This window comes from Heterodontus francisci, chromosome 9, assembly GCF_036365525.1.
Source record: "Heterodontus francisci isolate sHetFra1 chromosome 9, sHetFra1.hap1, whole genome shotgun sequence".
Taxonomy (NCBI): domain Eukaryota; kingdom Metazoa; phylum Chordata; class Chondrichthyes; order Heterodontiformes; family Heterodontidae; genus Heterodontus; species Heterodontus francisci.
In genome coordinates this window covers 51,907,870-51,927,081 of record NC_090379.1, presented here as the reverse complement: position 1 = coordinate 51,927,081, position 19,212 = coordinate 51,907,870, and the positions used below count along the sequence as shown (strand labels likewise).

General features: G+C 40.9%; 1 protein-coding gene across 4 annotated transcripts in view; it reads right to left on the bottom strand.

The window, feature by feature from the left end:
- The window catches only part of LOC137373752 (centrosomal protein of 170 kDa protein B-like), a 127,897-nt gene that overhangs the window by 3,154 nt on the left and 105,531 nt on the right, over positions 1–19,212 (bottom strand). For 3 of the 4 annotated variants that reach the window (XM_068039054.1, XM_068039053.1, XM_068039055.1), the window contains 2 exons: positions 11,897–11,985; positions 10,937–11,030 (listed from right to left, as the gene is read on the bottom strand). In XM_068039054.1, the coding sequence (XP_067895155.1) occupies positions 10,937–11,030; positions 11,897–11,985 (183 nt within the window). Of the gene's footprint in view, positions 1–10,936; positions 11,031–11,896; positions 11,986–18,646; positions 18,738–19,212 lie in introns of those variants that run through there. The other variant, XM_068039056.1, reaches the window with a different exon arrangement.

Genomic DNA, 19,212 nt, shown 5'->3' with positions numbered 1-19,212 from the left:
ATAAGGGTATGAAGGCAGAGTTGGCTAAAGTGAACTGAGAAACCAGGTAGCAACAGATGACTAAAAAGATAATAAAGAGGGAGAAATTAGAGTATGAAAGAAAGCTGGCTAGAAATATAAAAACAGATAGTAAGTATTTAAAAGAAAAAGAGTAACTAAAGCGAGTGCTAGTGTTCTAGAGTGTGTGTCTGGGGAATTAATAATGGAAAACAAGGAAATGGTGGTACAGATATTTTGTGTCTGTCCTCACTGTAGAAGACTTAGAAAACTTCCCAAAGATACTTAGAAAATCAAGAGGCAAAAGGGAGTAACTTAAAACAATCACCATCACCAGGGAAAAGGTACTGGGAAAACTATTCGATTTAAAGACTGACAAGTCCCTAGGACCTGATGGCTTGCATCCTGGGATCTTAAAAGAAATGGTTTCAGAGATAGTAGTTTGTAGATTACTGGTTGTAATCTTCCAAAATTCCTTAGATTCTGGAAGGGTCCCATGGATTGGAAAATTGCAAATGCAACAACACCTTTATTCAAGAAAGGAGGGAGACAGAAAGCAGGAAACTAAAGGCCAGTTAGCCTAACATCGGTCATAGGGAAATTGCTAGAATCCATTATTAAGGAGGTTAAAGCAGGATACTAAGAAAATCATAATGGGATCAAGCAGAGTCAACATGGTTTTGTGAAAGGGAAATTGGTGTTTAGCGAATTTATTAAGAGTTCTTGGGCGGCACAGGGGCGCAGTGGTTAGCATCGCAGCCTCACAGCTCCAGTGACCCGGGTTCGATTCTGGGTACTGCCTGTGCGGAGTTTGCAAGTTCTCCCTGTGTCTGCATGGGTTTCCGCCGGTGCTCCGGATTCCTCCCACAGCCAAAGACTTGCAGGTTGATAGGTAAAATTGGCCATTGTAAATTGCCCCTAGTGTAGGTAGGTGGTAGGAGAATGGTGGGGATGTGGTAGGGAATATGGGATTAATGTAGAATTAGTATAAAAATGGGTGGTTGTTGGTCGGCACAGACTCGGTGCGCCGAAGGGCCTGTTTCAGTGCTGTATCTCTCCATGAAGTAACAAGCAAGGCAGATAAAGGGCAACCTGTAGATGTCGTGTATTTGGATTTCCAAAGGGCATTTGATAAGGTGCCACGTCAAAGGTTACTACACAAAGTAAGAAGTGCATGGTGTAGGGGGTAACATACTAGCATTGATAAAGGACTGGTTAGCTAACAGGAAGCAGAGAGTAGGGATAAATAGGCTTTTTTTAAGGTTGGCAAGCTGTAACTAACGGAATGCCACAGGGATCAGCACTGGGGCCTCAACTATTTACTACATCAATGACTTGGATAAAAGGGACTGAATGTATGGTCGCTAAATTTGCCGATGACACCAAGATAGGTAGGAAAGTACGTTGTCAAGGGGAGGTAAAGAGTCTAAAAACAGATATAATTAGGTTGAGCGATAGTGCAAAAATTTGGCAGATAGAGTTTAATGTGAGAAAATGTGAACTTGTCCACTATGGCAGGAAGAATAGAAAAGCAGTATACTATTTAAATGGAAAGAGATTGCAGAACTCGGTGGTACAGAGGGATCTGGGTGCCCTGGTACATGAATCTAAAAAAGTTAGTATGCAGGTACAACAAGTGATTAGGAAGGCAAATGGAATGTTGGTGTTTATTGCAAGGGGAATCAAGCATAAAAGTAGGGAAGTTTTACTGCAGCTGTTCAGGGCCCTGGTGATACCACATCTGGAGTACCGCGTAGAGTTTTGGTTTCCTTATTTGAAAAAAGATATAATTGCATTAGAGGTAGTTCAGAGAAGGTTCACTTAATTCATTCCTGGAATGAAGGACTTATCTTACGAAGAAGGGTTGAACAGATTGGGCCTTTACCCATTGGAGTTTTGAAGAATGAGAGGTGATCTTATTGAAACATACAAGATCCTGAGGGAACTTGATAGGATGGATATTGGGAAGCTGTTTCCTCTTGTGGGGGAGACTACAACTAGGGCACTCAGTTTAAAATTAAGACGGAGATGAGAAGAATGTTTTTTCTCTCAGAGGGTCGTTAGTCTGTGGAATTCTCTTTTTCAGAAAAAAGTGGAGGCTGGATCATTGAATTTATTCAAGGCTGAGTTAGATAGATTTTTGCTAGACCAGAGAGTGAGGGGTTATGCAGGACACACAAGAAAGAGAAGTTGAGACCACAATCAGATCAGCCATGATCTTACTGAATGGCGCTGCAGGCTCGAAGGGCCGAATGGCCTACTCCTGCTCCTATGTTCCTATTTTCCCAACGACAGACATTAGGCTCACTTGCCTATAGTTTCCTGCTTTCTGTCTTCCTCCTTTTTTTGAATAGAGGTGTTACATTTGCAGTTTTCCAATTCGCTGGGACCTTTCCAGAATCTAGGCAATTTTGGAAGATGACAACCAATGAATCCAGTATTTCTGCAGTATCCTTTAAGATCATTGTACGCAGGCCATCAGGTCCAGGGAACTTGTCAGCCTTTAGTCACATTAGTATTTCTATTACTTTTTCTGTAGTGATAGTGATTGTTTTAAGCTCGTCCTCTATTTTACCCCTCCCCCCGATTTTCTACTATTCTTGGAATACCTTTTCTGTCTTCTACTGTGAAGACGGATACAAAATACTTGTTCAAAACCTCTGCCATTCCCTCGTTCCCCATTATTAATTCTCCAGTCTCACCTTCTAAGGGACCAATGCTCGCTTGAGCTACTCTTTTCCTTTTTATATATTTGTAGAAACTTTTACTGCCTGTTTTTATATTTCCTGCTAGTTTTCTCCCATAATCCAATTTCTCCCTTTTTTTTTAAAAAAAAGCCTTCCTTTGCTGGTTTCTAAAATTTTCCCAATCTCTGGCCAACCACTAGTCTTTGCAGCACTGTACGTCTTTTCTTTCAATTTGATACCATCCTTAACTTCCTTAGTTAGTCACGGATGGTGCATCCTTCTGATAGAGTCTTTCTTCCTAAATGGAAGATAACTCTTTTGCATTATGAAATAGCTCCTTAAATGTCTGCCAGTGCTTCTCTACCGTCTTACCTTTTAACCTATTTTCCCAGTCCACTTTAGACAACAACCATTATACCCTTGTAATTTACTTTATTTAAATTTAAGACACTAGTTATGAACCAACATTTCTCACCCTCAAACTGAATGTGAAATTCTATCATGTTATGATCTTGTCTAGAGGATCCTTTACTTTGAGGTCTTCAATTAATCCTTATTACACATTACCATGTCCAAAACAGCCTGGTCCCTGGAATGTATTGTTCTGAGAAACTGTCCCAAATACACTATGAACTCATCCTCCAGGCTACCTTTGCCAATTTGATTTATTCAATCGATGTGAAGATTAAAATCACCCATGACTACTGCCTACCTTTCTTGCAATCCCCTTATTTCTTGATGTATACTCCGTCCTATTTTGTAGCTACTGTTAGGAGGCCTATAAACTACTCCCACTGGTGACTTCTTTCCTTTGCTATTTCTTATCTCTACCCAAACTGATTCTACATCTTGATCTTCTGCACCAAGATCATTTCTCACTATTGTACTGATCTCATCTTTTATTAACGAGCTACTCCACCTCCTTTTCTTTTCCTCCTGTCCTTCTGAAATGTCAAATACCCTTGAATGTTCAGGTCCCAGTCTTGGTCATCTTGCAACCATGTCTCTGTAATGGCTATCATATCGTACTGATTTATTTCTATTTGTGATATCAATTCATCCATCTTATGAATGCTGCAAACATTCAAATATAGAGCCTTTAATTTAGTCTTCTTACCATTTTTCCCTACTCAGACCTTATTTGCTGGTGACCTTCTTTGTATGCTCTGTCCCTTCCTGTCACACTGATTCTCATAACCCGTATCATTACCTTGCACTGTTTGCTTGTCCTTTCTCTAACTTTCCAAATCTCCCCTCACGTGAACCTTCCCCCCCCCCACCCCCAACTAATTTGTTTAAAGTCCTCTCTACTGCCCTAGTTATACAATGCCAGAACACTGGTTCCAGCATGGTTCAGGTGAAGGCTGTCCCAATTGTACAGTTCCCTCCTTCCCCAGTATTGGTGCCAGTGCTCCATGAGTCGAAACCCATTTCTCCCACACCAATCTTGGAGCTATGCATTCAGCTCTCTGACCTGATTTACTCAATGTCAATTTGTTTGTGGCTCAGGTAGTAATCCAGCGATTATTACCTTTGTGGTTCTGCTTTTTAATTTAGCCCCTAGCTGCTCATACTCCCCAAGCAGAACCTCTTTCTTAGTGCTACCTATGTCGTTGGTATCCACGTGGATCACAACAACTTGATCCTTCCCCTCCCACTCCAGCCCCGAGGAGATGTCCTTAACCTTGGTACCGGGAAGGGAACACAACTTTCAGGAATCACGGCCTCAGCTGCACAGAACTATATCTATCCCCACTAACAATACTGTCCCCTACCGTACATTCCTTTTCACTAATCCCACCTGCACCATGGTGCCATGGTCAGTTTGCTCAACCTCCCTGCAGTCCCTGCTCTCATCCACGCAAGCTGCAAGAATATCAAACCTGTTGGACAATTACAAGGACTGAGGCTTCTCCAGTGCTACCTGCTGGATTCCAATACCTGTCTCTCTTGCAGTCACACCCTCCTGTCCCTGACCACAGAACAAATCAGAAGTACCTAGCCTAAGGGGTGCGAGTGCCTCCTGGAAAAAAGTATCCAGGTAACTTTCCCCCTCCCTGATGCATCATTCCGACTCCAGCTCATCAACTCTGAGCCAAAGTTTCTCAAGTTGCAGACACTAACTGCAGATGTGGATCACACAGGTGTCCATCAGCTCCCACATGCCACAGCTGCTACACATCACCTCCCTGCCATCTTTACTGTCTTTTATTTAACAATTAGGTTTAGAAATATCACTCAACAATTATCTGTAATTATATCTAATGGTTTAACTAGTTAATGCAATACTTATATCTCCCCAGTACCAGTTATACTACTGCCCCTGTTTAGAGAGAAAAAAAACTTAAAACTCACCAACCACTTGCCTACCTGCTCACTTAAATTTATGTTTCTGGGCTTCAGCTCTCATGTCTCACTGCTAGTCTCCAGCTCCCTTTCTCAGACACTCCTTTTTTGTAAAAGGTCAGAACAGTACTTCCTTCCTCACTGCACTGAATTCCTACACTTACCAAATTCCCAAGCTCCCATACTGTCTCAAGCTGCACTCAAGTCACGAGCTGCTACCTTTGTGCCTGCTAACTGTGCATGATTAGCAAGAGCACCTGTATTTATACTAGCTGAAATTCTACAGAGGTGAGTCATACACTGCTCACTAGAGAAACCAGTTCAAACTAGATACCTAATTAACTGTAGCTGCCTCTCCAGCAGGGAGCTGGTTTATCCCTGACTAAGACTGAAAGAAACTTAAACAGTAAATTGTAGCTAAATGCAAATTTGACTAGCTTTTAGAAAGAGATTAACCCTTAAAATTCCCACCTTACTTAGCAAATTACCAAATTCCCAAGCTCACACTCTGTCTTGAGCTGCATTCAGTCACGAGCTGCTACCTTTGTGTTAGGTATGACTCCAACTATTGGGAGAGTTTCTCCCCCGATTTCCATTGACTTCAATTTTACTAGGGCTCCTTGATGCCACACTGGGTCAAATGCTGCTTGATGTCAAGAGCAGTCACTCTGACCTCACCTCTTTTGTCCATGTTTGGACTCAGGCTGTAATGAGGTCTGAAACTGAATGGCCCTGGCGGAAGCGGAACCTGCATATTAACTTTCTGTGCTCCTTGTATAAGTGCACCCAAGTCTCTCTGAACAGTAACATTTAAAATTTCCACGACTTTTAAGAAATATTCTACTTTTCTATTCTTATTACCAAAGTGAATAACTTCATACTTCCCCACATTATGCTCAGTCTGCCACCTTGTTGCCCACTCATTTAACCCATCTATCTCTCTTTGCAGCCTCTTTGTGTCCTCCTCTTGAAGCCTATCCCTATCCTCCTCAGTTAGTTCACTATACTTCCAAGTTTTGGATCATTTGGAAATTTTGAGTTTGTGCCAAGTACACCCAAGTCTGAGTCATTGATATAGATCAAGAAAAGCAATGGTTTTAGAACCGACCCCTGGGGGACCCCACTATATGCCTTCCTCCAGTCTGTCAAACAGCCGTTCACCACCACTTTCTGTTTCCTGTCACTTAGCCAACTTTGTTTCCATGCTGCCACTTTCTTTTTTATTCCACAGGCTTCAGCTTTGCTGATAAGCCTAAGTGGCACTTTATCAAATGCCTTTTGGAAGTCCATGTACACCACATCAACTACATTACCCTCAGCAACCTTCTCTGCTACCTCATCAAAAACTGGACACACTGGCTTTTCTTGAGGACAAAACCATGGGTCCAGATGGATTGTATCCATGGATAATCAAGGAAACTAAGGGGGATATAGCAGAGAGACAAGTATTCTACATGGAGCAGAAACACTGCATAGACTAGTTGGGCTGAATGGCCAGTTTCTGTTTCATAATTCAATGTAACAATGTCGGTACAATGGACAGTGATAAAACAGTTCCAATATTTTTCTTAACTCTTCTACCTTCAGGAATATTTAAAATATTTATTTTAAAGAAAGTAACACGCTGACATTATGACATTACAAGAGTAAGATAAATAATGTGACATTAACCGAACCCAATGTGGAGTCTGCTCAAATCAATTATTCTGAAACAGAGTAAACATTTAAGAACATAAGAAATAGGAGGAGTAGGCCATATGGCCTCTTCAGCCTGTTCCACCATTCAGTATTATCATGGCTGATCTTCTGCCTCAACTCCGCTTTCCTGCCTACTGCCCATATTCCTTGATTCCTTGAGGGACCAAAAATCTATTTTAGCCTTAAATATATTCGCCAATGGATTACCCACAGCCCTCTGGGATACAGAATCCCAAAGATGCACAACCCTTTGAGTGAAGATGTTTCTCCTCATCTCAGTCCTAAATGATCAACCCATTATCCTGAAACTGTGCCCCTGTGTTCTAGATTCCCCAGCCAGGCGAAACAACCTCGCAGTGTCTACCCTGTTAAGCCCCTTCAGAATCTTATATGTTTCAATGAGATCACCTCTCATTCTCCAAAACTCCAGAGAGTATAGGCCCAATTTACTCAGTCTTCCAGCATAGGAAAACCCTCTTATTCCAGGAACCAATCTAGGTGAACCTTTGCTGTACCACCTCCTTAGATATGGAGTCCAAAACTGCACACAGTATTCCAGGTGTGTCCTCACCAAAGTCCTGCACAATTGTAGCGAAGCATCTTATTCTTGTACTGCGATCCCCTTGCAATAAAGGCCAATGTGCCATTTGCCTTCCTAATTGCTTGCTGTATCTGCATGCTAACTTCTATGTTCCTTGCATAAGTACATCCAAGTCCTTCTGAACATCAACATTTACCAGTTTCATGCCTTTAAAAAAAATTCTGCTTTTCTATTCTTACTACCAAAGTGAATAACCTCACACTTCTACTTCTGCCACCTTGTTGCCCACTCACTTAGCCTATCTATAATTCATTGCAGTCTCAGTGTCCTCTTCACAGCTTACATTCCCACTTGGCTTTGTAACATCAGCAAACTCAATACTCTCTGTCTCTTCATCTAAGTCATTAATACACATGGTAAAATCTGAGGCCCCAGCACTGATCCTTGCAGTAAAGGCCTGCTAACCGACCCGAACCCGATGGGACCCAACGATATGAATCAGGTTCAGGTCGGGTCGGGCCCCTCTTCCGGATCTGGCTTTCCGGCTTGAGTCCAGGTCGGGCCAGACATACACGGTAAGTGCTCTGCCAGTAAGTATTAAAAATAAAAACTTACCTGAGCTGGGATTCCAGGACGAAACTTCGAGTCTGCGCAGTGAGCAAGTGACGTCACTATGTCATCACGCACACGCTGCAGCTTCCTGGAGGTTCCGAGTCGGAAGGTAAGTCAAGGGATGGCCAGGTCGGGCTCGGGTCGGGTTGAGTCGGGCTCAGGGCAAGATTGGAGGGACTCGGGCTGGGTCAGGCTCAGGTCCGCTGTGGATCGATTGGATTCTTTTTCCCGACCTAAGCAGGCCTTTACCTTGCAGCACTCAACTAGTTACAGCCTGCCAACTTGAAAATGCCCCATTTATCCCTACTACTTGCTTGCTGTCCATTAACCAATCCACTATCCATGCTAATATATTACCACCAGTCCCATGCGCCGTGTGGCACTTTATCCAAGTATACTATATCTACTGGTTCTCCTTTAGCTACCCTACTAGTTACATTCTCAAAAAATTCTAATAAATTTGTCAAACTCGATTTCCCTGTCGTGAAAACACATTGACTTTGTCTGATCATGATTTTTTAAGCACATTAAGACTTCCTTAACAAGAGATTCCAGCATTTTCCTGATGACTGATGTCAGGCTAAGTGGCTTTTGTTCCCTGTTTTCTCTTCCTCCTTTCTTGAACAGCGGTGTTACATTTGTTTACTTCCAATCTGCTGGGACCGTTCTAGAAGCTAGGGAATTTTGGAAAATCATAACCAGCGCATGCACTATCTCTATAGCTACCTCTTTTAGAACCCCAGGATGTAGGCCATCAGCTCCTGGGGATTTGTTGGCCTTTAGTTCCTTAGGTTTCTCCAATACTTTTTCTCTGCTGATATTAATTACCTTAAGTTTCTCACTCTTATTAGTCCCTTGGTTACTGTCTATTTTTGATATGTAATTTGTGCCTTCTAGTGTGAAGACAGACAAAATATTTGTTCACTGTCCCTGTCATTTCCTCATTCTCCATGATAATTTTTCCTGTCTCTGCTTCTAAGGACCCAATGTTTACTTTAGCTACTCTCCTCTTTTATATATACTTGTAAAAGCTCTTACAATCTGTTTTTATATTCTTGGATCGTTTACTCTCATTTTACTTTTTACTTTTTTAAAAATCAGTTTTTGGTCACCTTTTGCTGGTTTCTAAAGCACTCCCAATCCTCAGGCTTACTGCTATTTTTGCAACACTATAATCCTCTTCTTTTGATCTAATAATATCCTTAACTTCCCTGGTAAGCCACAGATGGATCCTTTTTGTTGAGATTTTGTTTTTTAATGGAATGTATTTTTGTCGAACATTTTTAATTGATTCTTGAAATGTTTCCCACTGTTAATTTATTGCCATTCCTTTTAGTCTATTTATCCAAACAACCTCAGCCAGCTCTCTCCTTGTACACATGTAACTGGCTTTGTTTAAGTTTAAGACTGTTGTTTGGGACTGGAGTAATTCACTTTCAAACTTAATATGGAATTCAATTGCATTATGATCACTATTTCCCAGAAAACCTTACACTATTAGATCATTAATTAACCCTGCTTCATTGCACGATACTAGAACTAAAATAGCTTCATCCTTGGTTGGTTCCACAATGTGTTATTCCAGGCAATGGTCATGAAAGCATTCTACAAACTCATCTTCCAGAGTACCTTTACCAAAGTGATTTGTCCAGTCTAAATGAAGACTGAGGTCCCCCACAATATTAGTGTCTTTGTTCCAAGCTCCAATTATTTCTTGCTTAATGCTCTATCTGATTGTATAACTACAGTTAGGGGGCCAATAAACTACTCCCACCAATGTTTTCTGACCCATGTTAATCGTAATCTTTTTCTTATCGCGCCACAGCCCTAATTGTACGATTCACCAGGACCCTGATTCCAGCCCGGTTTATGTGCAGCCCATCCCAACACAACAGCTCCCTCTTTCCTGAGTACTGATATCAGTGTCCCAGTGAATCAAAACCCCTTCTTCCCACACTACTCTTTGAACCATACGTTTAATTCTCTTATCTGCTTGACCCTATGCCAATTGGCATGTGACTCAGGTAACAATCCAGAGATTATTACTTTTGAGGTTCTGCATTTTAATTTGGACCCTAACTCCTCAAACTCTCTCAGCAAAGCATCATTCCTAGTTCTAGCTATGTCGTTGGTTCCTACGTGGATCACGACAATTGGATCCTCCCCATCCAACTCCAAGCTCGTCTCCAGCTGCGAGGAGATATCCTTAACCCAAGCGCAGGGCAGGCAACACAACCTTTGGAACTCCCGGTCACAGCTGCAGATGTAAACTTACATAGTTCATTTTAACCAATCTTTTCATAATCTCAGCTCATGAATAATTGTGTTTAAATTAACTTACGTAGCATATTCACCCCTTTTTCTGTAATGTTCTCTACCATATTTAGCTATTTTTGCCATTCCTTTTATATATATATATATATGCAGATTTATATCCTAGTGTATAAAAATGGCTACTTCTGTCTCAGCTTTCTTTAAAAATAGGCAACTGCCCATTAATCACTGATATTTTTATTGATTTTAATTAACATACACTAGTCCTTTATTATGCAACATTAGGAACTCCCCCGATAGTAAATTAATTTAAGCAGCAAGCAACTGGATTCTACAGAATAGAAAGTCCACAGGTTTGATCACCATTCTGTGCTTAGTTAGCTGATCTCAGCCACGGTGGACGCAGGGGTGCTGGCTAAGGAAATGGAGCACAGGATGGTAGATGTCAGATGAGAAAAGAATAGAGTTCAGTTATAATAGCATTGACAATGGCTATCTAAGCTGACATATGATTGAACAGCATTTGGGTGATGTATCTGAAGTGGCCAGCACCAATTAAATAACAGCAAGAAGTCAGCATCTTCACAAGAGCAGGAAGGCACAGGCAGAAAGTAATAGGGAACAAACGTATTAGAAAATGAGTTTGGAACCCAGAATATGGAGCCTTGCAACACTGACATGGACCAAGATCTTGCTTCAGCTATTACTCTGAAGTGGCGCATAAGCTTAAAACATACACAAGCAAAAGTAAAAACAGAAAGTTACATTTTAGTAAGATTACCTTATTTGATGTTTTGAGAATTGGCACTTCATTTTCAGAATTTATTTTGGCCTCAATTTCTTCCCAATTTCTGTCCTTGTTTTGGAACAGAATTCTAAAAGCAAACAACAGAGGCAGCTTTTACAAGAGACATTAATAGTATCAATGTATAGTACTTCACAAGTCATCATTTACACAATATGTTACTACACACTAGTACCAAGAATTATTCCATTGTATAATGTTATGCAAGTGCGCACGTGAAGAAATTTAACAAGTTGGTTCAGCAGTGGATATAAAGCTGGAAAAAAAAATTGAGCAGGGTGTAAAACAGGCTGCCCCTGAAGTAACTTTCACCCTCCAATTCCTATCCTTATTAAGACCAATCACCCAAGGGGGGGGGGGGGAGGAGAAGAGGAGAAAATTTACCAGCTTCAGTCTGGTCTAAGGGAAGCCAAAATCTGGTCGAGGGAAGGACTATATTTTGCTTCACTCAGGTGCCTCTCCTAACACCGACAGGCCATGGAAATAATTTTGGTTTGCAAAACAGGAAAACATGCAAAAATGTGAAAATATCCACTTGAAAAAGTCACATTTAAATCTGCGTCAGTGAGGGATCATAGTACAATTTCTGTCAGTAAGAATGTGAATTACTGAATTACTAAACTACCCAGGCATACTACATGCATTCTTCTTACAATACATAAGCTTCAGGAACTCGCATTGTAACTTTCCCTCCTCTCAATTTTCTATCATAAGTTAGAAGTATTTAGAAAAAGTAAACTACACTAATGAACCATGCAGACAGCAAGGTAATGACTGCCTCATCCAGTTTAACCTCAATACTGCCTACAAGATTATGTAACAGTATCATGCTTTGTCACTGAGTTATAGAGAAGTTTAAGAGTATAATTATCTACAGTTACATAAAACAAATACTTTAATATTCCTAATCATGAATAATAAATCATCATTACTCACTTTATCTTGGCTGCAGTTTGCTCCATACTTTCTCGTATGAACTGTGACAGCTGGGATACTGAGTTCCACATCAAGTTATCTAGTATGACCTAAAATGTGACACATGCTCAGTATGTGTTTGTGCCTTAAACTAAAACATTCAATATCAGTCACATAATTGAAAGAGAAAATATTGCGTTTATCAGGAACTATAGATTAGTTTTAGTTTGATAAGGGTTTTATGAGTCAGAGTCAGAGTTTTACAGCACAGAAACAGGCCCTTCGGCCCAAAGAGCCTATGCCGACCATCAAGTACTGTCCTAACTAATCCCATTTCCCCGCACTTGGCCCGTAGTCTTGTATGTTATGGCATTTCAAGTGCTCATCTAAATATTTCTTGAATGTCGTGAGTGTTCCTGCCTCTACCATGGGAATGAAGCAATTTACTGCAAAAAGTTAAGGGGAATGTAACTGCATGGACAGTTATATATGTATTCAGAATAGCTTGTTAAAATGCCCTGTGTGGCTTTCAAGATATCTAACAAGGATATTACAAGGGCAGAAACAATCATAAATATAAAGGTCACACCTGCAACTGAATATATGAGGTCTAGCTCAAGATAAAACAGTGCATACTGCACCCTACAGATGCTTTACAAATTCCATGTCTTCGTTTAGAGAAATGGGCTGGAGAAACTGTGGCTAGTCGGACAAATTATTGCCTACATTTTAGACTTGTTTCAGCATTCAAAAAAACAGTCCGAGAAGCTACAAACAGCATGGTGCATCTCACAATCTTTGCAGAACTCAGGCCTATGCCTGCTGGATCTGATTACTGAAGTGCAAATCGCTTCTACAATGCACAGGCTAGCACAACCACTCGCTGCAATATGCATTTTTACTCACAACACACAGATGGGTGAAATATATGCCAATGGGGGCAGGTCAAGAATTGACTCCACCTGGAACTCAAATGATACCAGAAAATGTGCAATTATTTCCTGGCAGCCTACACAACTACAGCACGATGGAATGACAAATTATTGACCCTTTCTCATCACCCCTCAATAAGTAGCAACCCTACCCTGCAGGTAGACAGGCAGTTGATGTCGCCAACTCAGCCAAACCTCTGGGATTTTTCAAATTATATAGACACCCTAAGAATATTCAGTTCCCAGTGAATGTGTAACCATACCAATAATCCTCAGTGTATTTACCTGAATGTACAGTGTGCCAAAACATACTTAAATAACTTTAATAAAAAAAGTCAAATGTCAAAATAGTGCTCAAAGAAGGTTGAGGAAATAATGCAAAATCTGTTTTAAAAATCTCATTTGGAAAATAGTCAACTTAGAACCATAGAAAATGTACAGCACAGGAGGAGGCCATTCAGCCCATCGTGTCTGCGCCGACCAAATAAACTATCCACCTTCCTCCTTCCAGCACCTGGTCCATAGCCCAGCAGGTTACAGCACCTCAGGTACATGTCTAAGTAACTTTTTGAAAGAATTGAGGGTCCCTGCCTCCACCACCATTCCTGGCCACGAATTCCAGACACCCACCACCCTCTGGGTGAAAAAGTTTCCCCTCATGTCCCCTCTAATCCTTTTACCGATCACCTTAAAACTGTGTCCCCTGGTGTTACGACCGACCGCTCAAGTCAAAGCCCCCAATCAAAATATACAACTCTGATTGTGGTGGGAGAAACGCACTGTTGATTCAGTCCCGTCCCTCCACAGACCGCCTAACATATCATTTTAAACTTTCCAAATTAAAGAAATACCCAGCTGAATTGTACCATTTATTAACCCCCTAATGAGGCTAACCAAACCAGGTGTCTTTAGATCAACAAATTAACTGTCTAATTAGAAAAACTAAATTCTTCAACACTACTAAGATATAAACAACATTTAAAATAGAAATATTAGTGTTCTTGCATATTTATGCTCCTGCCAAAGTAAAATCTTCCAATGTGGAATAGTCCAAGGTTGCTTGAAGCCCTCACAGCTGTCCGATAGGGGGAAAAAAAAGGTTCTCCAACAACAGAACAGTCCCTAGTCTAATTCAGCAGTTGAATTGATGCTCTTCTTTTCCAGCGATGAATTTCAACAATTACAGTTCAGTAGTTAAAGGAATTTGGTTATTTTCTTTTAAGAAATTAATCTGGCTTGACATCAGAATTCTGAGAGTTTAATAAATAGGGTTTAAATAAACCAAGAGAGAGCTCTCATTTCCGTCAGTATATGCTGGTCCAGCTGTCTGTGTATCTGCGAGTTAGAACAGTCTGTTTCCACTATAAGCCAGTTCAAAATTAAATTATAACATTGTATTTCTTGATCTTCAGTCTCTGAGGGGCAACGAGAATGCATTCTTTGCCTCAGTCTCTGGAGCTTGTTGCCTTAAAGCTGTACTACTCCTTTTCCAGCCTTAAAGGCACACCGCATTCTTCCCGGAAAAAAAACTACAGGATCATAACACCTCCGCCCCTGGGGGAATGAAGCGCCATTCCTGAAATGCGTTTCATTACAATGTTCAAAAAATTCAAATTTAAAAAACGTCAACACATTTTTTTTTGCATTTACAGGCATACATCTTTTCAAAAAGTTAAGACTACAACAACAAGTTCCACCAGAACATTTCGGCTTTAAATTTTCAAAAGGTTGTCCCAATGAACCCATTTCAAATTTCCAAGCATAGTCTTCCAATTGTTTCGTGTTTTCCTTCCACATGTCCCTATTGTCCATCACCTCAGCCAGGTGAAGTGCACTGGTGGGAGCACTGACCACTACTTGGTTCACTATTCTCTGAGAAATTTCTCGAGTACCCCCTAACCTATGTGGCATCACTTGAAACTGGAAAATCCTGTCGGGTGTAACAGAAGGTGATTTTTTTCTCACCCTGGGGCGTCAAAGGAATTTGACAGGTTTCCTCCAACACATTTGTCTCTTTAAGACACATGGTGTTGCCCACTCTGTCCATACAGTCCTTTAAATGGAAATTTGGGTAGGAATCAGCCTTCTTTACCACAGTGACTTTTCTAGAGTCTATGCCAGTTTGAGCCGCCCCACAGGGTTTAGACATCAAGACCATCTGCGAATTCCAGCTGTCCTGACTAGGTTCAACTAAGCTGCCCTTCAGCATGCATTGTACCTCTGCTTCCACTTGGGCCTGTCTGACTAGACCTAAGCGACAAGGATGTTGTTTTAAAGGGATGGTTCCCCTATACCCACATCATGTGTGGCTAAGGTTGTACATCCTGGCTTATCTCTACAAACCTTTTGAAACGTTGTGAAAACCCTGTTTAGGACTTCACGCTGTTTTGCCTCCAAGTGCAAAAGCCTATTGTTTAATTTTCCTAGCCATTCTGTATTCGCTAATCAGATAGTTCGAGGTTCAATCTGAGGATTTCCTCAGCCTGCTTCTGCCTCTATCCTTCACTATCCTTTTCCTTCTCAACAGTCCCGATTACCTGACATACCTGTACTGGCTTAACCTCCTCCCTGCAGTAATATTGTTTGTGCATATTAATGTGACACAACTGGTTCTTCTTCCGGCGATCAGGGGTGTCAAACATGTAATCTACCATACCCACTCTTTTGATCACTCTATATGAGCCACTGAACCGTGCTTTTAATGTTTCTCCCTGTGATGGCAACAACACTAATACTTCATCCCCTGATTTTATGATAGGTTGAGGTTTTCCCACCAATTGACAGGTATGGCATGTCCTACAAAATTGTGTCTTATCCTTTGTAAGACCTGACCTAATGTTGGCTTATGTGTGATTTGGTCTTCCGAATTTCTCTATGTCCTGCAAGAAGAATGTCGTGTGCTAACCTTAATAATCCTTGTCGATATTTAGGGGGTACCACTCTCTGTTCAACAACTGTCCAGTCTTCGTCGGTAGGTCTATGAGGCGGTCTCCATTTCCTCCTCAAAACCCCGTTTGCCATATAATAGCCTTCCGGAACTCCTTCCGCCTCAGCTTCTGACAGACCCGTCTGGCTATTCGGTATATCTCTGGATCAGCTGGCTGTGCTGCAGTGATAGATGATCTATTAAAACATCTCATTTGGATTATCTAAATCCCCAAATAAGCTTTCAGATACTTGGCTATCTATTTATGGTGCCCCTTCTACTTCTGACAATGGATCCTATTTAGCCATTGCTCGGGTGACTACACACGTAGGAAATATTCCCGGAACGCGCTCCTATAATTGCTCCGTTTCCTTAGTTGCACTTGATTCCTCTTTAACTATAGGAGAAACTGATACTTTTGATCCTGCCAAATCATTTCCTAGGAGTAAATCAATTCCCTTTACTGGTAAGCTGTGGACAACACCTACAGTTACTATCCCAGATATTAAGTCACTCTCTAGGCGTACTCTATACAAAGGTAAGGGTATATACTCTCCATCAATTCCATTAACTAAAACTTTAGCGTTCAAGGCACTCTCTGGTGGAAACCTCATATCTTTCCCCAGCAAGAGTGTTTGGGTTGCTCCTGCGTCCCCGAGTATAATGATAGGTTTTCCTGCCTCACTTACAGGATACGGAGTTACTCTCCCCTTTGACAAAAAAAAATCATTATAACTCTTAGGTATTTTATTCTTAACCTCTACATTCCTTTTAGTTTTAGTATCTGGTTTCACATTCACAGCTGTCATTAAAGCTATAGCCTGGTCTGCTATACTGTCAGTCAGAGTCTTTTCCTCTGCACTAACTTTGCGTACCCTAACAAGTTCTATGGGTTTACCTCGTAATTTCTAGCACTCTGAATGAAGCTGACCCATTTTGTTGTAATGATAACACTTTGGCTTGCAAACCTCACTTCTACCCTCAGCACCTTCCTTTCTGACCTGAGGTGGTGATCCTGGGGCATTCCCAGCTGTTCCTTCTTGTCCCCGGCTACTTGCCTTCCTTTCACTCTCCCACTTGCTATCCTTCTCAGGTTTATGGGGGTGATGGACAAAATAGGTTGGCTTATTCACAAGCTCAAAATCATCAGCAATCTCTGCTGCTTGCCTAGCTTTCAAAACATTCAGGTTATCTATATAGGAGCTCTCACTACTGAAGGAATGGAGTTTTTAAATTCTCGAAAGTTCTCATATGTGGTTTCTATCTTTAATGCCCGTATCCAACGGTCAAAGTTAATTTGCTTCATCCTCTCAAATTCTATATATGTCTGCCCAGCCAATCTCCGTAGGTTCCTAAACTTCTGACGGTAAGCTTCAGGAACTAACTCAATTGCCGCGAGAATAGCCTTTTTTGCCATCTTATAATCTGCAGAAGCCTCTTCAGGAAGCCTGGCTCTGCCTACCAGTCTGCCCCGAATAAGCAGAGTCCAGCTTTCTTTTGGCCATTTCATCTGTTTGGCTATTTTTTCCAAAAGATATGAAAAATGCCTCTACGTCCCTTTCCTCGAACTTAGGAACAGTCTGTAAAAATTTAAACAACTTTTCACTGGGTCCTGATCTAAATTCAGATTCTTCCTGACCAGGATTTTCCCTGGATTCAAGACTTTGTCTTAGTTCCATCTCTTTTAACTTAAATTCCCTCTTTCTGGAATTCAAGCTTAAGTCTTTCCAATGCTATTGCTGTTTCTTTCTCTTGCTCAAGTTTTCTTATTGCTATTGCTTTTTCCCTTTCTTCTTTGTCCAATTCAAGTTTTCTTAATTCTTTTTCTGCCTCAAGTTTTTTTTTGTTTCTAACTGAATCCTAGCCAATACCACTGCAACACTCTCGGACCTACTACCTGCTTGTCTCTAGTATTCCCTTTCTTGTTCCTCGTATTCCCCTTCACCTTCATTATCATCATCTTCTACTAATTCTAGATGTTTGGCTATCTCTGCTTTTTTGGTACCTGATTTCAATTCCAACCCCAATTTCACTGCCAATTCTTTTAATTTTGTTTTTAGTTAAAGTTATCAAGTCACTCAGGGAAACATTCTGCCTTCCCAAAAACTCTGCCACAACCACTATGTCATTACAATGGTATAGCCTATACCTTAAAAGAGACCTGGTTCTTTTATTTCTTTGTAATTGGTGTTAGATTTAGATACCAACAATCGAGTTTCCAATTGATATAATCCCAGACGCGAGCGCAATTAAATATGATGCCAAACACAAGACCCCAAATTAAATATGTTATCCCAGAGGCGAGTAATTAATATGATTCCAAATGCAAGCCCTCCAAATTAGTCTGATTCTGATCCCAGATGTGAGCCACTGAATTAAACATGATTCAATTTCGAGCAAGTCCCCAATTAATATGATTCAATCTCACAGACGAGCCCCCAATTAACATGATCCAACTGACCACTCAAGTCAAAGCCCCCAATCAAAATATTAATTCTGATTGTGGTGGGAGAAACTCACTGCTGATTCAGTCCCATCCCTCCACAGATCAGCTAATATCATTTTAAAATTTCCTAATTAAAGAAAGACCCAGCCAAATTGTATCATCTATTAACCCCTGAATGAGGCTAACCAAACCATGTGTCTTTAGATCAACAAATTAACTGTTTAATTTGAAAAACTAAATTCTTAAACACTACTAAGATATTATCAAGATTTAAAATAGAAAAATTTGTGTTCTTGCATATTTACGCTCCTGCTGAAGTGAAATCTTTCAATGTGGAATAGTCCAAGGTTGCCTGAAGTCCTCACAGCCGTCCGATGGGGGGGGGGGGGGGGGGGGTGGGGAGAAAGATTCTTCAACAGTAGAACAGTCTGTGGTGTAATTCAGCAGTTGAACTGATGCTCTTCTTTTCCAGCGATGAATTTCAACAATTACGATTCAGTAGTTAAAGGAATTTGGTTATTTTCTTCTAAGAAATTAATCTGGCTTGACATCAGAATTCTGAGAGTGTAATAAATAATTTTAAATAAACCTAGAGAGAGCTCTCATTTTCTTTAGTATATGCTGGTCCAGCTGTCTGTCTATCGGCAAGTTAGAACAGTCTGTTTCTACTGGCGGTTCAAGCCAGTTCAAAATTAAATTACAATGTAACATTGTATCTCTTGATCATCAGTCTCTGAGTGGCTGTATCCTGGGGTAACGAGAATGCATTTTTTGACTCAGTCTCTGGAGCTTGTTGCCTTAAAGCAGTGCTGCTCTTTTTCCAGCACACCACATTCTTCCTGGAAAAAAAACTACAGGATCATAACACCTGCTAATGGACCTCCCCACCACTGGAAACAGGTCCTTCCTGTCCACTCTATCTGGGCCCCTCATCATTTTGTAACCTCAATCAAGTCACCCCTCAGCCTCCTCAGTTCCAGGGAAAACAACCTTAGCCTATCCAATCTTTCCTCATAGCTGCAACCTTAAAGCT